Source organism: Centropristis striata, chromosome 9, assembly GCF_030273125.1.
Source record: "Centropristis striata isolate RG_2023a ecotype Rhode Island chromosome 9, C.striata_1.0, whole genome shotgun sequence".
NCBI classification, from domain to species: domain Eukaryota; kingdom Metazoa; phylum Chordata; class Actinopteri; order Perciformes; family Serranidae; genus Centropristis; species Centropristis striata.
This window is the reverse complement of record NC_081525.1, coordinates 29,938,566-29,958,098: the sequence shown is the minus strand read 5'-3', so window position 1 is coordinate 29,958,098 and position 19,533 is coordinate 29,938,566. Positions and strand designations below refer to the sequence as shown.

The following is a 19,533-nucleotide window of genomic DNA, read 5'->3' as shown; positions in this document are numbered from 1 at the left end:
TAATCTACAGGGAAGTTAGTTGTGATGTGTCGGTCGCGAACGAGCCGGTTCAAAGAGCCGGCTCTTTTAAGTCCGTCAGCGAGCGAGCCGTTCTTCTTTCTTTTTTTTCTTTTTCTTTTTTTACCTTTCCTGTTAGAAAAAGTACCTGCAGGTGCTGCAGAGGCTGACTACGACAAGGATCATAGCTCCAAGCAGGGAGGGGCGCTGAGACACCTAAAACTGTTGGATGCTGCTGTTTCGCACATAGTATTATATTTCTTTTTTATTATGTTGTTTATTTATTATTTTTACTCTATACCAAAAACATTTTGTTTTTTTGTCCAGATATCAGTAGTTGACATTAGCAAAACACATTTACTTGATTGCTGTAATTAATTTCTATTTTTTCAGTACTTTACTTGTTTTGTTAGGTGTGTGTCTTTGAAAAAATAAATTAAAAAAAGTCAATAGCTAGCTGTCCTATTTTAATTTCTATGCTTAGGTTTTTATATGCATTTTCTATCTGTTTTTTGTAGCAGAGTGGTTCTTCAAGCCAGTTAGAGAGTAACAAGGGATTTTACAACTGCAAATGCAATTGGCTACAGCAATTTATTGAAGTGTAAGTGATATATGTTCAAATTATTAAGTACAAATCACAAGTCAACACAGTGCTAAATTTGGCTGAATTATAAAAGGTATAAATGGAAAAATGAAGAGCCATTTCTGGAACTGGAAACAAAAAAATCCTCCAGCTATCAAGCTTTAATGAATGATATAATGAAACACTTGCAGTTAGAAAAAATAAAATTCACCCTGAGAAGTAAGATAAATAACTTTTGCACAATATGGCAGCCATTTATGGATTATTATACCAAATATAATCCCATGAAAAATTAACAATTGTAAATTTTAGTACACTTGGCATCCTCCAAGTTGTATTATTAGTATATAAATCTCTTTCTTTTATTTGTAAACCTTACTAGTATTGTCTTGATATTTGATTTGACTCCACCTAGGTTTTTTAAAAATTATTTTTATTTTATTTTATTCCTTTAATTTTTCTACTATCATTCTGTTCTTTCGTGCTGATTTCAAGCATAAATCAACATGGATCTTCTTTATTTTTCTATGTGAACGAAAGAAAAAAAAACAATAAAGAGAATATATATACCTATACACCCTGAGGAAGGCGCAAGCCGACACGCGTTGGTGTTTTTAGAAAATAAAAGGGTTTTTAACTTTTCTCAATCCACCAGAGTGCCTGCATTTTCTTTTTTGAGCCCAATAAAGAGAAGTTGGAAGAAAAAAATGAAGAGCCATTTGGGAGCCGAAAGAGCCGGCTCTTCTTGGTGAGCTGAGCCAAATGATTCGGATCACTTAAAAGAGCCCAAATTCCCATCACTACTTTATTCAGGACGGTTCCTAGTTTGGTCCGCCGGAAGTGATGTAGGAGGGATCAGACTGCGCAGGAGCATCCCGGGGACGGTGTAATGTTTGCGCGTCAGGACTGGTGCCTCAACCTTCAACCTGCACAGGGAGTTAACAACACTTCCCGGACATAAACCAGCTCCGTGCACACTCCCTGCAGAGATATGTAGAACAATACGCACTCCTACTTTAAATGTTTTGTGAAGCAGCTTGCAGACAGGCTCGGTAACATGTCTCTCTATGCGGCTGTAATTGGAAGCACTGCTCTCGGGATTATGTCAGCTGTTTGTGAGGAGACAGAAGTGAGCATGTATCTTCTTCAAGTATAGGAAGAACATCATAGCAGACAAACACAATGGATAATCGACGCAAGAAGAAGCTGACATACGCCACCATCGGGCTCATATTTCTTCTAAGCGGTGTGGAATATGGTAAAATCTGTTTTTCATCACTCATTTTCCCTGACATTAACATATTTCGTTACGTGGATGTCAAGCTATTGCAGATAATGTCTTGTTATTACTACTAATTGAGCGTTCATATATTTTTTGTGAATTTTACTGTCACACTAATGATTTTTCCATGAACATAGTGTACTGGAATTTGTGGTTTGACCAGTTAACTTTTGTGTGTACTCTTTGTTCTGAGGAGATGTTATACACAAGCTTTATATGAGCCTATCAGGGAATGATTAGTTCTACAAAGAAGTGGAGTGGATCAGTATCCTCATTTAACTGCTCTATTGTTGTGTTAGTTAATTTAATCTGCATTGGGGTTTTGTTTCAAAGCCGTTTCCTTGTTTTGTTATTTAGTTGCCTAATCATTGAATGAGAAGTTCAATGAATGTTAGATTGTGCCTTAAAGAGTTACCCTGTGGGAATATTTTGTGTAACTGAATACATTTTTATTTCTTCTTCATTATTGGAGTAGGAGTTTTAGCCATGCTTGTTCTGGCAAAGCACTTTGTGAACACTGTTTTTAAAGGTTCTATATAAATAAAGGTATTATTATTAACATGATTGTAATCCAATCCAATAGAACAACCCCTCTAACCACACTCAATAAAATGTAATCAGCAACTCTCTCAATAATATCCAGAGAGATAGTTTTGAATGCAGGTTTTTTTCCATGGTCAATCACTCTAGGTCCTAGAAGCTGTAAAAAAGAAGCAAGACCCACATACACATACAGTCTCTATGAAGGTGATGAAACAAGAAAAAACCCAGACAAGACAAATTGAGAAATCACTTCCTGTCTGTTGGAATTCCCAGACCTCACACTTCTTCTTCTTCTGACCCCCAAAAAATACATTTCTATTGTGTCAGCACTGTCCTTTTATCTATGTGATAATAGGGGTCTTGGCTTTGACAGTGAGCAAGAGCAACCAATGAGTGCTCTCTTGCAACTCTTCCACGGATTTAGAAAATATTTAAAGTTTTCTCTGGAATAAAAACATACAGACATGATTTGATTTCTTGTTTTTCCCATCATCTCACCAACTCAGCCTCTGATGAATGCACTATAGGAGTCAGAAGAGTCACAGGGTTGCACTAATCATTATTAGATGTCACGTGGATTCAGCCCAACAGAGTTACAGAATGGTCAATTGACTGCACATCTCACACAGATGACTCAGCATCACTGGCTTAGACAGTGTATGTTCAGCAGATTTGGTAGACAAAGTTCAATGCTGTGTTGGTATTTAGTTGTTAAATCAGAAACTTTCATTTTCATTTAACCTTTATTTAACCAGATAAAAAACCCATTGAGATCGAGACCTCTTTTACAAGGGTGACCTGGCCAAGAAGGCAGCAGCACACGTCAAAAGTTACAAGACAGACGAACAATAACAATAAACAGGCAGCGAAAAGTCCAACATATTAAAAGTACTAAAGTGCAAGTGAATAGGCGGTATAAATAGGTAGCATAAATAAGCAGTATAAAGTGCAGCAGTGATAAATACAGTAGCAAATTAGGAACATGAGCACTGTGCAAAAGATTTACATTGACGTTTTTTGAGAGTTGTGCGAAATGCTCCCAAAGGAATCAGTTCTGATAGTTTCAGCTCAGATTGAAGGGTATTCCAAGCAGAGGGGGCAGAGAAACTGAATGCTTTTTTACCTTTTTCGGTCCGGACACGAGGGACAGAAAGGTGCACAATATCATTGGATCTGAGGTCATAACGGCTGCCAGATCTCTTAAGGAAAGTGCATAGGTAAATGGGAAGCAGGAACTGAAGTATTACCTCAGAAAAAAGTGTACACCAGGAGGCAGATAAAAACTAATCCCACTTCCTTCTGTTTCCTCAGCTGTAATCTTGCCCACAATATGGAGGTACTTGCAGACTTTGGATGCAGCACCGTACTTCCTGGGTCTGGCCCTGTCTGCATTCAGCTTCAGTGGCCTCCTGTCAGGTCCGCTGTTCGGTCACTTGTCTGACAAAACACGGACCACCAAAAAGATCATCTTGTTTGCCAATTTATTTGAGATAATTGGTGAGTTCATTCCACTCACTCTTAATTAATCCACATACACCATAATAATATACAAAAAATATTAGACCACCCTTTTCTTCGATTTCTTGTTCATTTTAATGCCTGGTACAACTAAAGGTACATTTGTTTGGACAAATATAATGAGAACAATACAAATAGCTAATAAGAGTTTAATTTAAGAGCTGATATCCAGACATTTTTCATGGTTTTCTTGAAAATAACCAAAGTCATTATCAAGAAAACCATGGAAAATTGCTAGATATCAGCTCTTAATTAAACTCTGATGAGCTATTTTTGTTGTTATTAATATATTTGTCCAAAAAAATGTTCCTTTAGTTGTACCATGCTTTAGGGCTGGGCGATATGGAACAAAAGTCATATCCTGATATATTTAGGCTGAATAACGATACATATTATATATCCCGATATTTTTATCGCAAAGTGAGTCAAAGTCAAATATAACATGTCACAAGTAGTTTTATTGAAACTTTTTTTATTTAAGTGAACATAAATACTGTATAACAGGAGTACCTTTTTTAAAATCAAAGCTCCATAAAGTGCACATTTAAAAAATATCTTAAACAAAAATAGCCTATGAAATAAAATAGGCCAATCTTTTTCTGAAATAAATATATTTATATGAGAAAAGAATAACAAACATTACAAAATAACTAAATATGACAAAACCTAGTAAGGGCAGCATTTACATATAAAGAGATATATATATTTTTAATTGTATCAATATATGCGATATGGTCTAATTCCATATAACTGTTAAAAACATATTGATATATTTTTTTATATCGTTATATCGCCCAGCCCTACCATGCATTAAAATGAACAAAAATTGAAAAAAAAAACAAGGGTCTAATAATTTGTTTGTGACTGTACACCAACTTCTCATGTAAAAAACACAAACTCTACTAGAATGTTATCACTCACTGAATGTTCCTTGTCCCTCTCTAGGTAATTTCATGTACTTTATGGGCTTCTCCAAGTGGCTGTTACTGTCAAGCAGACTGGTGGCAGGTGAGTTTGAACAGGGTGACATTGTGACTTCTTATTTATTTGGCAGTTGGCAAGCCAGTAGAATACACCTGTCATATCAGTATAGCTTTGCAGGATCATTGTGTAAAGATATGAATTGGAGCTTGTGCATACACTGCTGCATCGTCATTTTCGGCTTTAAACAGCTGCTGTGCACTATATCTTAACTGGGACAACTATTAGCCCCTAATTTGCTGCATTAAGTTTAAAGTGCAAGACCTGTACTGCCCTACAAAGCCTAACTGCAGTAACTACATTTTTGGTGAAAATTGAGTTATAACTAAAAATGAACTCCTTGATGTCTGTTTTGTCTTGTGACAAAGTTTTAGATTTCAATTTTGCTTTATTTCAGAGAAATAATAATATAAAAACCACAAAATCCAACTCAAAACAAAGCAGTAATTGCACTTACCACAGTCTGCTTTGGATATATATACTAATTTAAACATAAATATAATAGAATATTAGAGATTATAATTATATAATTATTTGAAAGGCAAATTGTTGTCTAGATAGTGATTAAATAAAAAAGTGAGATAAATTATATTAAGACTAAAATATAACATTACTTTGTGATATTTTGTCTAAAATTAACAAATCTTTGAATCGAGTTGTTAAACACTGATAAATATAAATATAAATACACTTATAACAAAATCTATTTGAAAATGTTTATTCACTGAAAACAAAATATAAAGACGACAACATTATAATTACTGCAATCTGGTTTTGGATTTCTATTAGAACCTTTTACAGCAAAACCAGAGTGCAATAGCTAAGTTTTTGGGGTCAAAGGTCAAATAAATAATCATGATTTTTGAACATAAAAATTACATCATCAATACATGTAGAAATAAGTGCCATATCACTGACCTACCTATAACCCATTTGGCAGGCCGGTTAAAAAATGTTAAAATGTTACCCTTTACGTAGTTACTGCAGTTAGACTTTGTAGGGCAGTGTAGAATGTGCAGCTGTTACGTTAGAAATAAATTGTAGGCATTGAGAGCACTTTGAGTGTAAAATAAATATATTAAATGACAATTTACACAATCAGTAATTTTTTCTGCATTCCTTTCTTGCCTTATCTGCAGCATTGTTGCGTTTTGCTGTAACAATGGTTTAATATTTAGAGGCAGAACGCTATTGGACAATTCAGTGCAATAGTAGAGTCAAATGTTTCACCAAGTGTTTTTATGGGAGCGTGCACAGACTCTGATGAAGAAAAACAGCTGCTGGGACGTCCCAGTGGGTTACTGCTAGAGCCCATACCACTAATGCTACCTATACATCAGAAGACTTTGAAAAGATTTGGAAAAGACTCCTTGAAAACTATCAGCTCAAATCTAAAGACAAGTGTTTAGAGTTTTTAGTCCCAGCCTAGTCTCACACTGAGATTTTAGACAGACTGTGAATCTTGCAGGGTAACTATTTACAAGACTACAACTAGATTCTATTTGCATTTTTTTTTACCTAATTTGCCTTTTTTCCCCATCATGCTCTTAATAAAAACTTACAAATGGAGTAGAAGCAGCTTTTGGCTCCAGCTGCTCTAGTGTCTGCAATGGTTTGTGTTGGAAAAAAAACGTGAAAAGTTTACTATTTTACAGTAAAAATAGATATAAGGAAGAATAAAGGAAAGGCAAATTTAGAAATATATTCATACATTAATAATCCATTATTTATTACTTATTTATGTAGGCTATAAATTAATTTATACATTTTAACTGGGTCTCCTTACTGTCCTCTTTACTAAGAAACAGCACCCCCAAAAATCCCACTTGTGGCTGTAAATATATGACATCACTATATTTTTATTTAGGACTGAGCTTACTAGCATTATTGTGATGTTCCTTTTTCCTGTGGAAGTGGTTTTACTGGCCGGTCTGGAACCAGGGACCTTTCCCCCGCTCATCTATTGGATGGTAATTGTGTTACGTCACTGAGACTTGAGATCATATCAAACACGTTTGATATGATCCAAACCAAGACTAGGAAAAGACTGATATGAAACAGAGCAGATTACTACCTTAAACTTAACCATGGAGATGACGGGAGCACCGTGACTCCAGTAAAACTCCTAGAGTTACTAAAGACTTTCAGTTTTTAGTCAGGGACTGAGAAAATCTTTTGGTGTAAGCCCAGCATAAGGCTGAATCCTTGTCACAGCGAACTCTGGTTTGAATCTGGTCCAAGGTCCCTTTGCTCTCCCCCTTTTTGGGGCACGAAAATGCCCCAAAAGATCTTTAAAAAAACAAACAAAGACAGCTGCCTAGGGCTGTTGTAGAGTCAACTTACACAGTGACCCTGGCTCTGTTGAACTTGTTTTCAGGCAATAGCCCTCAGTTTTAAACCTCAGTATTTTGAAATTGAAAATGTACACATGTTTTTCCACAGGTATTGGCACAGGTGCTGGCTCATCTATCTTCGGCTTCCTGACCAGAAGCACGGCCCCTGAGGACCGCGCCACTGCATTTGCTGCTGTCATGGCATGCCGACAAGCTGGCCTTCTTATTGGTCAGTGCTCCACTGCTTTCTGATGACTGGCTGCCTGCTAATCATTTGACTTTAATTATTATGAATAGAAAGGGTTTTTTGTTCTCTACACAAAAAATAAGACAGGAATTTTAGATGGTAGAGATTACTGACCTTTTACACAGTGAATGCTTAGAGCTCACACACAATTGTTAAAGTTTAATGTATGGCAGGTGAATCAGAACCAGAATCACTTTATTAGTCCCTTGAAGGGAGATTAGTTTTGCAGCAGGACACACAAGACAAGGTACACAACGATACAAGACAAGGTATACGATAATAGAATAAGATAAAAGTATAATAAAACGGCATACGCATATACGCCTGTGTGATTATAGTTGTTTTTAAGTACATTTGCTTCCTAAAAAAATATGTTTTAACTTTGTTTTTGAAAAAGGTCCAGCATTTAACATCTTCCTGAGGCTGTGTGATTTCCGCCTTGGTCCTTTTGTGGTCAATAAATATACTGCGCCTGGGGTAAGGATACATAATAAGTTGTTTTAACTTTGCAACTCCTCAAAGAAAAGTTGTAATTCTCTTCTTCCAACCTCCTGCAGTTGTTCATGTGCCTGCTCTGGACTCTTCTTCAAGTGGCAGTGATCTTCATGTACTGGGACCTACCACAACTAGAGAAGGGGAAGGTCAGGGAGAACTCGACAAGCCAGAGGAGGGAAGAGGAGGAGGAGATCGAGGGTGGGCCTGTGGAAGAGGACAATGAGGAGGAAAAGCCGCTAATGTGCTCCCAGGAGCTGGGGGGGTCCTACGGCTCATTGGTCACATCGAGCCAGACCAGGATCGACAGCTCTGCTGCTTCACATGCCACGCTGGATCGTATCTCTCCACCTCCCTCTCCCGTGCCACCAGAGCCCCAAGAGTCCTCCAGCCCCTTTAAGAATTTCAGCATTTCTCGAGGTGTGTGGTTGACACACTGTGTGTCACTGTCACTCTGGGATCTATAAAAAGTAGGGGTGTGACGATACTCTCAGCTCACAAGACGAGACACGATATTGGGTTGGCGAGAAAGAGACAAGATTTTAAGAAAACTACAATGACACAATATATGACTGGACCAACAGACTTTTATTCAACCGTGTTGCACATGCATTCTGTAAATGTCTTTACATGATGATCGCTTAGGGACAGTTTCGACCGTGATCACATACACGACGGATTAAATACGGGAGACTCAACTGTGGCCGCCGTCGCTAACTGGACAACATCAGCAGCTGATCAAAACAAAGCAGCATGGCTAATTATCATAAACATAGACATCTTGAATTAACCGGCATCGCTAACTGTGCACAGAGTGTCCGTTGCTTGTTGTAAACAAACAGAGATTGCTAAGTGAACACCTGCGGCAGCAGCAGCACATACACACTGTACTGCTACAGAGCTAACTGTTAGCCTGTTAGCAATTTGCAGACTCCGGCTCTGCAGCTGGGAGAGACTGCTGCAGGAGGACTGTGCCGCTTCGATTTGTTCTTTCTCTTCTTAATGAGCCACCGGCCCCTGTAACGTCATTCTGGCTGCTTACTGCTTCTCCTCCTCCATCTCCTCCTCTTCTTCTTTTCCTTTTACTGCCCCCACAGGTCACAAAAAGAAGTTTGGAAAACTCACAAATATTGCGAGACTGATTTTTAACGCGACTAGAAATATCGTCGAGTTTGATCTTGTCACACCCCTAATAAAAAGTCTGGAAAAAATTGTAAAACATATTCTCTAAGGTTAAGGTCTTAAAAATAATGTCTCTTTGTAGAGTTCCTGAGAGAAGAGGTGGTCGTGCTGCTGGCTGCTCAGTTCATCACCCTCTTCAATCAGACAGCGCTGGAGGTGCAGTAAAGACACATACAGTAGATATTATATGATCAAATAAAAAACTTAAGTTCTCATTTTATTTCTTTGGATCCCTTTCTTGAAATAAGGGGCATAATATGCCTGCTGTCAAGATATTAATTCTTGAATCTAAATAATTGAGGAACAAGTTAAACCACACTGTGATAGAAATTATGGCAAACTACTGGCAGACATTTTCATCAAGGAAGTTAATGTTTCAGGACTTTGAGACAGAATGACTTGTTAATATTTGCAGTTAATCACTGTTCCATGTCTCCAAACTTTCCATCCTCAGACCATGGTGACCCCGATGACCCAGAAGTACTTTGGCTACGGGGAGCTGGAGAACAGCGTGATGTACTGTCTCTGCGGTGTGGAGGTGATCGCTGGCTTCCTGTTTGTGCGCTGGCTGAGTCAGCGTTTTGCTGAGCGAGTGGTGCTGGCCATCGGTCTGGCCATCTGCAACATCTCTGGTGTCTGGTGCCTCATCTTCCTTGCTAACCCACTAGGTCAGAATGCACTGAAGAAGCTTTGTTATTGTCCACGCAGTCAACAGTTACTCAAACCACAAAGTCCGATCACCCACCATCATTTACATATGAATACCTTTGCAGATCTAAAATCTATAAAAATCATTCTGGTAGGGACGGGACTGAACACGTTAAGTAAGATTAATTAATTACACAAAAATTAACGCGTTAAAAAATTGACACATTTTAATCACACTTATTTTTGCACCGCGGAACGTTTCTCACTTGATGAGTTTCAGGCGGACCGATTATACCGGAGCACCAACTAGCGTTCATGAGTTCAGACAGCAACAAACCACAGTGAACATGAAGGAAGAAGCTGATGAGAGCGCTTTGGTTGGCCCCGTGGATGATGGGACATTTTGTCACAAAAAACCAACGGATGGAAGCGTCGATAAGAGCATGGTTGTGTTGCTATGCAACAAGGAATTCACATATCACCGCAGCACATCGAGCCTCAAGTATCACCTCAATGCAAAACATATAGCAGCTAGCGGCTAGTGTGGTAGCTAGCGAGGATTGTGTTTTACTTAAAAAACCAAAGTATTATAGTTTACAGAAGGTCTACCTACCTATAGGCTACCTTGAATTTGAAATGTACTATATTTCTAAATATGCTATTGCTAAACTTAATGGCAAAAATTGCACTGGTCTGTTGGACTTGAGCAAAAATAAACAATATTTTTGATGCTTAAGCTTATGTATTCAGTCATTATTCAATGGTATACTAAAAATCCATGTGAAAAAAAATACTTCTCACTGTTCTCAGGTAAAATATTGATATGCGATTAAAATGCGATTAATTTCGATTAATTAATTACAAAGCCTCTAATTAATTAGATTACTTTTTTTAATCGAGTCCCGGCCCTACATTCTGGTGATCAAACATTTTCAGTATGCTTTTTGAACAAGGCTGTATCCTGTTTATTCACTCAGTGTTTCGGTGTTTTCTCTTGCCCTTTTTGTTTCCTGCAGGTGGTTTCCCTTGGCAGCTCACTGAGTTCATCATTGGGGTGTTTCTGCAGGTTTGGGGTTTACCATTTGTAGCTGTGGCTCAGGTGTCCCTCTTCTCCAAAGTTACTGCTGAGAAAACACAAGGTGAGAAACGGCACCATCTAGTGGAAAAGAGGAAGTATTGTATGTTTTAGGACAGTGGTTCTCAACCTTTTTTCAGTGATGTACCCCCTGTGAAATATTTTTTCAGCCAAGTACCCCCTAACCAGGGCGAAGAAAATTTGGTTGAAAAAAAAAAAAAGACTTGAAAACAGAGCGCTGTGCCATCAGTGTCTGATTTATTAAACTTTGGAACTGAAACAAATACAAAATTCAAACATTTGAAAAAAACCCCTACTTCAAACATTTTAAACGTTAATAATCCATTACTAATTTGTTACAAATATTTCTCATCACTAAAATGTAATGATTCAAACTAATGTAGTAAAAACAGTGAGCATATAACCATTTAAAACTATAACTGCTACGCTTCAACCACGACTCCATCTTTGAGTTTTCAAGTGATTGACAGGTGATGCCAGGTGGCATATGACCTGGTATGGGGGAGACTCTGGATTTTTAGGATCATGAAATTGAATAGCCTACTGAATATAAAATTCATTTTATGAACTTATAATTTCATTTTCCTAAAATAATTATTAAATAATTATTTTAAAACGATTTTTGCACGGATGCTACTTTTTAAATGCATATTTTAAAATCCCATGTACCCCCTGGAGTGCCTTCATGTACCCCCATTTGAGAACCACTGCTTTAAGGTATTTGATTCTGTGGCTTTCCCTCCCGATAGCTTATTCAGGCTGTTGTAATAATAAAATCAGTGTCACAGAGGGTTTGGTGTGTTGAGTTCTTATGTCTTCATGTCTTCATGCAGGTTTCAGTCAGGGAGTGCGGCGCTCAGTGGGCGGTCTCGCTACCATCCTGGGCCCTCTGTGGGCTGGCGGTCTTACGGAGAACTTGTACATCATGATGGGGGTGATGATGGCGCTGCTGGCACTTCTAACGGTATGCAAAAGGAAACCACAAGACAGAGAAAGTGTCAACTCATCATGTCTATGATTGATTAAAGGAGAGTATGGCTATAACCAGAGGTGGGACCAAGTCATTGTTTTGCAAGTCACAAGTAAGTCTCAAGTCTTTGCCCTCAAGTCCCGAGTCAAGAATGGCAAGTCTCGAGTCAAGTCCCAAGTCCTACAGTTTGAGTTTCGAGTCCCTTTAACAACAGAGTAATAATATTTACATGGATCATGTATGCTTTTAAAATTTGTGTTTATTTATCAACTTTTTTTTCTTCAAATCCTCCAAAGTGCACAAGAGCATATTGCACTATAACTAGTTCCACAGCAGTTTCTGTCCTGTGTCATATTGTCTCTGTGTGTTTTTTTCCTCACTAATTTAGCAATGTTGCTAGCAAAGTTACTCAGCCGAGAAGCTAGCTTTAGCGTTCATTCAAAACTTACCGTTCTTTGTGCAACATCAAATGTTTGAAGAAGTTGGAGGTTGTTGTGTCTCCGTCTGTAATCTTTGACCTCGGCATGTATGCATACTGCAATTCGTTTTTTGTTGACCACGTCGAAGTTTTTATACCCGAACAAACTATTTTTGGTTTCATTGTTGCTAAGTGACGCCGTTTTTGGACAGTTCTTCTTCATTGGTTGTCTTGCAATTTGATTGGATGGATGCTGTCGAATCAAAATAACGTGGATTGAATTTGATTGGATGTCGTGCTGACAGCACACTTCAGAAACACACAGACAGACAGAAAGAGAGACGCACACATTTACACAAAGAGAGATAGAGCACTCCTTTGCAACAGACTTTTTAGTCTTTGGGTTTTGGGGAAAGTAGCAAGTCTTTTCAAGTCAAAACGGTCAGGTCACAAGTCCAAGTCGAGTTGCAAGTCTCTTTACATTTTGTCACGTCGAGTCAAAAGTTATCAAATTCATGACTCAAGTCTGACTCGAGCCCAAGTAATGTGACTTGAGTCCACACCTCTGGCTTAAACCCATAAAGAGCTAAGTCCGCCTAGAAAAACACCCTCTTAAACCGAATCATTGTTTTAAAACCACCTCCCAAAACCTGAAGGTTTTCTCAAAAACTGCACAGAATGTCTCTTCCTGAATAATTAATTTCTCAGCCTTGAAGCAGATAGACATGAAATTAAAAATAAATGTATTTGAAAGCTTAAATCTTGGCTTTAACTGAAGAGCACTGCCCTTGGCCTAAAATTCATTAGGTTGTTTTTTCAATCTATAAACATCGTAAAAAAATATGAAGAATTTCTTAAATTTCTCAGCCTCTGTAGCACATAGAAATATAAAACAAAAAACATAGCTTAAACCTTTGGCTTTAACTGTAGAGCATTGCCTTTGCCCTAAAGTGCATTAACATTTTTAAAACTTCAATAAACAACTACAAAAAAGGTAGGATGTATTACACTGTGTGGCATAGCAAGACAGAAGTACAAGTGGTAGTGCAATAGCTATAACGGTTTGTTCACAGTGTACCAGACGTGCATGTGTGTGTGTTTTGGATGGTCTTGTCACTGTTAAACTTCATTTTCGGTAATTTGATCTTTTTTTGTTTATTCCCCCTGTACCTTCCACACGTGTATTTCAGCAAATCCCATTGCATTCATCGGTCACATGTCTTAAAAACGACCAGATCATCCAAAACATGCAGACGTCTCTCCCAGTCTTCAAGGGATATGCATGCAAATGTTGCATCCTGGGTTAATGGGTTAAGGGCCAATATTCACCTAGTTTTCTTCCTAGCTGAAACTGACAGTTTTTTGCATTTTGGTTTGCAAAAATTTAAACTAATTTAATTTATTGAAACCTAATTAACAACCAGGTCTGTGTATCTCATCTCAATACTTTAGTTTGCATCTGCCTCTAGGAATAAATAGCAACTAGAGTATGCTTGTAGTATGCTTGACTTTGGCCCTTGACTCTTACCCATACATTATTAAATTACAATTTTAACTGTTTTCCAAATGGAAAAGAGGAGGAAGTCATGTAAGATAATAAACCAGGTGTTGGTGTGTGTGTTTGTCCCTGTGTGTGTGTGTGTGTGTGTGTGTGTGTGTGTGTGTGTGTGTGTGTGTGTGTGGGGGGGGGGGGGGGTGCGGGGGGGGGGGGGGGGGGGGGGGGGGGGGGGGGGTGCATGTTGTTGGTGTATCTGTGCGTCCTACGCCCAAACTATAACTCTGACAGCTTTAGCAGACCAATGTGAGTGAGAAGACAAATTTACCTACGTTTCTATGTATAAATTATTTCTCTAGAGCTGTGATTCCCAACCGGGGGGCCCGGCCCGCCCAGGGGAACGCCAAAGATCCACGGGGGTCGCGAAGCCCTCTTGATTTTAAGGGTTGTAATAAATCTAATGGATCAAATATATACATCTATACCTATGAATTTGAACAAAGCCAGTCTACAAGCTCACAACATATGGCAAGGCTTCATGCAAGTTTGAATGTCTGCTTTTTTTTGAAAGCAAGTAATTTAGCATATAAGTGTAAATTTAACCTCTAAAACCCGAAAGTCCACACAAACTTGGTATCCCGTGGAAGCAGAAACTATCCTGATCACAAAGATATGGGTGACATCACTGTGCGGCAAAAACTTGGCGAGCTAGCCACTAAGAGGGGAAGGGGTCTCCAAAGTTTACAATGGTAAATGGGGTGCACTTATATATCACTTTACACTACACACTACGTTCATTCACCCACTCACACACACACATTCATACTGGTGGCTGAGGCTACCAGGGCACACTGGTGCCACCTGCCACCATTGGGAATTCATTCTCACACCGATGAACGCAGCATCAGGAGCAATTTGGGGTTCAGTGTCTTGCTCAAGGATACTTCGACATGTAGCTGCCATGATGGGGGATCGAACCACCAATCTTCCAGTCACTGGACGGACGCTCTACCAACTGAGCAATAATAAAAATGTGGGTCCCTCAAGAAAAAGGTTGGGAATCACTGCTCTAGAGTGGCGTTTGTGGCCTCGAGTGCAGTTTCCAAATTATTTTTTGAAAAATGTTTCTCTTCCTCTGCACTCTAAGGATGATGTCATTCACTGTAGCCTCTCCATAGGGTAACATTGGGGGGCTATCTGTTGTGTTTTTGACGAATAATTTGAAAACTGTTTGCTGAAACCCCTAGAAAAGTCACAGCACACTTGTCATGGGCGAGATGGTCAATTTGATACCTTTTTAGTGTATGTGCGACCAAAACTCTGGGAGGAGTGTTCGACCGAAAAAAACATGGAAGAAACGGAAGAATAAAATCTAGGATTAAGCCCGGTGAAGAGTACATAGTGTGCTTTTTCAAGCACACCCAATTACTCTTTGATCTACTAACGTCATTGACGAGTGGTACAATAGACAGCCCTGGCAATGATTAAAATCAGGCTCCTAGTCTGTGTAATCTGCGGTCTCATTTCTGTTTCTAGAAAATTGCAATGAGGGTTTGTTTTTTTTATTTTGCAGTGAGAATCTTATTAGAGTAAATAAGAAACAAACAAACCACAGAAAAGGTTTACAGTTAAGAATAGAAGATGCGAGTTGACATTTTATAGCCAGCAGCTCCTCTTGCGTTTGGGAACAAACAAGCATAACAAAATGCTTGTAATGCCTGTAATGAAGCGTGGGCAGACCACAGCAGCCAAATGTTTCCACTACCATTAAAAATGAGGAAAACAAAACCTGAGTGTGTGCTTTGTGAGAAGGCCTTAGTGTGTTTGCACTTCCAAACAGGTGAAAGGAAGTCCACACTGCTCTTCTGTTAAATGAGGTCCACCAGGAAGCTTCCCTCACAGCCCTGTCTGTTTTCTCTTTCATTCTTCTTATTGTGAAAGACATGCTGTTAGATCACTGACAGCTCTGAAGCTGGGCTTCTCCAAATCAGGCATTTTTCAGCATTAATTTTGTTACTGAGGAAAAGGGGCTTTGTGCAAGCACCAATTATTTGCTCAGGAATCTGGCTTTTTAATATTTATATTGTAATGTATTTTTTTTAGATTTATTACAAATCCTTCTTCTATTACAGTGTTTCTTATAGGAGTTTATGATTGACAGATTCAAACTAATTTAATTTTGTCTTCTACAGATGATGCTGGCTTTCTCATATGACCGGCTGGTTGCTCCTGCTGTGGAGGAGCAAGTAGACGACTCCGACAACTGAGACTAGTCCAGCCAACGGTGGAAGCAGTAAAGTGGATATGGAAGGTAGTTATATTCTTTTACAAATATAACAGATTTAGTAAAGGAAGACATTACATTACATTTCTTTATCCAATGTTAAATAAGACTAATTTGTATTAACCATTTGCACCCCATAACCAACCAGCAGGTTTAAAAGGCTTTTTAAAAAAACATAAATTACACAATTTATAATTGCCAGCTAAACAGAAATTATTGTCATTCCTCGAATGAAGGAAATATAATCAAATCTAAGCCTAAAATAGTGATATTTCATAAAAAACTCTTTATTCTACATGTCTCATTTGGGCAATTATTACACACACACACACACACACACACACACACACACATCCTTGTAGTTCTATCATTTTGAGGGCCGTCATTGGAATCATGAGTTCCCTAGCCCCTTACCCTAACCCTTAACCTAACCTTCACCATCACAACTAGATGCCCAACCCTAACCCTAACATAAACCTAACTGTAACCTTAACCCTAAAACAAAGTCTGAACTCTCAAACAAGCCTTTAAAGAAGTGAGGACCGGCCAAAATCTCCTCATTTCACAAAAATGTCCTCACTCGGTTGGTTAAAAATGTGTTCCGGCCCTCACTTTGTATGAAGTACAAGAACAGACCCACACACACAAACACACACAAGAAATGTTTGCATTAAGTTGATTCTGTAAAAAGAGCATTCAATTCTGAGCTTGGAAAATTACTAATTTATATATAGATTCCATTTTATATAAAATCACATTGTCCACCAAAAAAAGGATTATGAAGGAAAATAAAAAAACAAGCAAAAACAATTTATTTTAATGATTTATAGCTTTATAACTATGTTATACTGCACAAAAGACATATTTGAATTATCCCCACTTCTAGCCATGATTGTGCTGTTTCCATAGACGAGCAAGATTCATATATTGCAGTGAAGAACAAGGCCACATTGTTTAAGATTGGACAGGAGCAAAAATGTCCTGAAACTGCTCAGGGTTCAGAGGGTTAATGGAAGATTAATGTGAGATTTTTGTTCTTGCATGCATACATTATATCAGGCAGTAACAATGAAAATGGTCTCCGGGATTTTATATTGTGTTGTTTTCTAATAGGTTGATATATTCCATGTTATTGGTTTCCTTGGTGAACATATTTTTTGTCAGATAACATCCAGACTGTAATAAGCAGCCTTGTCCTCCACCCTACTGCCTCTCATCCTTTATTTCTGTAATTTCTGTTTTTGCACAGGGAGTCTCTGTCCTGCACCCGCCAGTCCCTCCACAGTTTCACTTTCTGCACTGGAACCAGCGCTCGGGGTGGTAACACACACACCAACAGCACACACCTCACCACCTCCTGAGGGCCAACCTAAACCTGGACTGGTCAGCTTTGTGTGCAGAGGCTGATCTAAGTACTGATTTGTACATTTCCCATGGAAATATGGAAATCCTGCTGACACCGCGTGTGCAAGCTATGGATGAAAATCGTTTCCGTCTTTTTGTGTTCTGCATTGAGTTCTTACTACACTTGGTGCATCTGACATTGATGAACAGGCCAAATAGTTGTGGATGTAGCTGAAAAACAAGCTTGTTCTTGATACTTGAAGAGCCATCTTCTAGAAAAACAAGCATCCAAAAGAATGGGTGAAATTATCAAAAGTTTTTATGTGTATGAAGTCCGTTTTGGCAGGTTGAAAACCAAGCTTTTGTCTCTTCGAAAGTAAAATGATCAAAATGTAGACCAACATATTCTTTGCGCATCAGAAGAATTTTGACTTTTATTTCTTTATTCAGATATATGAAGATGATATAATGAAGGTTCCTCCTTGAACACATCAAGATATTTTGCAAAACTGTATGTTTTATTCAAGTTGTATTCATTCATTTAAAAACTGAATTATGTGTTTTGCTAACTATTTTTACTGTGGCCTCTACCATGTGTTGGGCCTAGGGCTGGGCGATATGGACCAAAAGTCATTTCCCGATATATTCAGGCTGAATATCGAAATACGATATATATCCTGATATTTTTATCACAAAGTGAGAGCAAATGTTCAGTCAAAGTCAAATATGACATGTCACAAGTAGTTTTATTGAAACTGTTCATTTAAGTGAACATAAATACTGTATAACAACAGGAGAACCTTTTTAAAGAAAAAAAATAATCAAAGCTCCATAAAGTGCACATTGAAATGTAAAAAAAAATTAAATAAAAGCCGCAGCTTGCCTGGAGCAAGGATCACAGTGCAATTTTGATCTATATATGGGATATGGTCTGATTCCATATCACATTTGAAAAATATATCGGTATATCTTTTATATTGATATATCGCCCAGCCCTAGTTGGGCCTGAAAATACTATCACGAAAGAATGGAAATAATGTAGGTTTTAACTGTTTCTCATTGTCAAAATACTGTTTCAAAGGCATTTAAAGCTCACAGAGATCAAATTCTCAGGGAAACACTAAATACAGTCTGTCAAACACTGATTAGAGTTGGTTATTTAAAAATTTTAATATTCCTGGCATAAAGGCTGCTTTAAAAAAAGCCAAGCAGAACTTGTGTAATTGTTTGATGCTGATGTAGTACATATTTTAAACACTAGTGGGCGCTCTTAATCTTTCTACTGAAGCATATCCCCGCTGTTCCTGATGACCTTAATGCTTGTAGTGTGATCTCAGCCGGTCATATAGTGCAAAATAACAAATGCACATTATGGGAAAAACGGCTCTGTTGGGAACTTTTTTGTATAAAAATAGTCTTGTAGTTGTTTTAGCCTCCAGTACTGAAAACACACACCAATCAATGTTTTTTTTTTTTTGTACCCAAAGGCTTTCCATCATGTGTTCTACCTCTTGATAATTTGTGTAGGTTTTATATTCACAAACACCAAAATACATAATTTACTACAAGACTATTTATTTCTTATTTATTATACATTTATTTATTAGATAATTTGTTGGCCCCTAACATGTATTTTCATTTTTTTTGTATTCCTTGTCTCTATACAGAAAATAGAAACCTCCACCATACTTTATTTGCTTGTGTGTTTTTATTCTGTCAAATATATTATAGTCAAATACATTATAAATACATCTAATTTACGAGAAAAAATATCTAGGAGTTAAACGTATTCATGTATTTATTTTTATATATTTCTTTAAATGCATGCCTTTTTAGTGTGTTATATGTTAGGCCGACAAATTGAAACAAAGAGAACATATTTACAGATATTTATAAAATAATAATACATTTAATTTAATTGAAGGTTTACAGTTGTTGGCAACATTGGTTAAAGCATTGTAAAAATAAAACACACTTTTCCCCCCTTTCCATATCAGCACTGGTTTACTATGTGTGAAGGATAAATATTCTAAGATTATGAATTGTTTATTTTTCCTGTAATTTAATTTTTTAAATTAAATGCATAAAATAACATCCTGTAAAACTATTCTGTAATTTAC

General features: G+C 37.8%; 1 protein-coding gene across 1 annotated transcript; it reads left to right on the top strand.

The window, feature by feature from the left end:
- The first annotated feature begins 1,461 nt into the window (after positions 1-1,461).
- Positions 1,462-19,101, top strand: mfsd8l1 (major facilitator superfamily domain containing 8-like 1). The gene is made up of 12 exons (XM_059340781.1): positions 1,462-1,838; positions 3,717-3,902; positions 4,869-4,931; positions 7,347-7,466; positions 7,882-7,961; positions 8,042-8,396; positions 9,241-9,314; positions 9,613-9,826; positions 10,823-10,945; positions 11,736-11,866; positions 15,978-16,096; positions 17,319-19,101. Exons 1-11 carry the CDS (start codon positions 1,763-1,765, stop codon positions 16,050-16,052), a joined length of 1,497 nt encoding a protein of 498 aa, XP_059196764.1. The 5' UTR covers positions 1,462-1,762; the 3' UTR covers positions 16,053-16,096; positions 17,319-19,101.
- The last annotated feature ends 432 nt before the right edge of the window (positions 19,102-19,533 follow it).

Excerpts from the sequence above, each read along its gene's own strand:
- mfsd8l1 (XM_059340781.1), top strand. The coding sequence starts at position 1,763 with ATGGATAATCGACGCAAGAAGAAGCTGACATACGCCACCATCGGGCTC. Across the intron at positions 9,827-10,822 it reads CTTCCTTGCTAACCCACTAG|GTGGTTTCCCTTGGCAGCTC; the intron begins GTCAGAATGCAC and ends TGTTTCCTGCAG. Across the intron at positions 10,946-11,735 it reads TACTGCTGAGAAAACACAAG|GTTTCAGTCAGGGAGTGCGG; the intron begins GTGAGAAACGGC and ends GTCTTCATGCAG.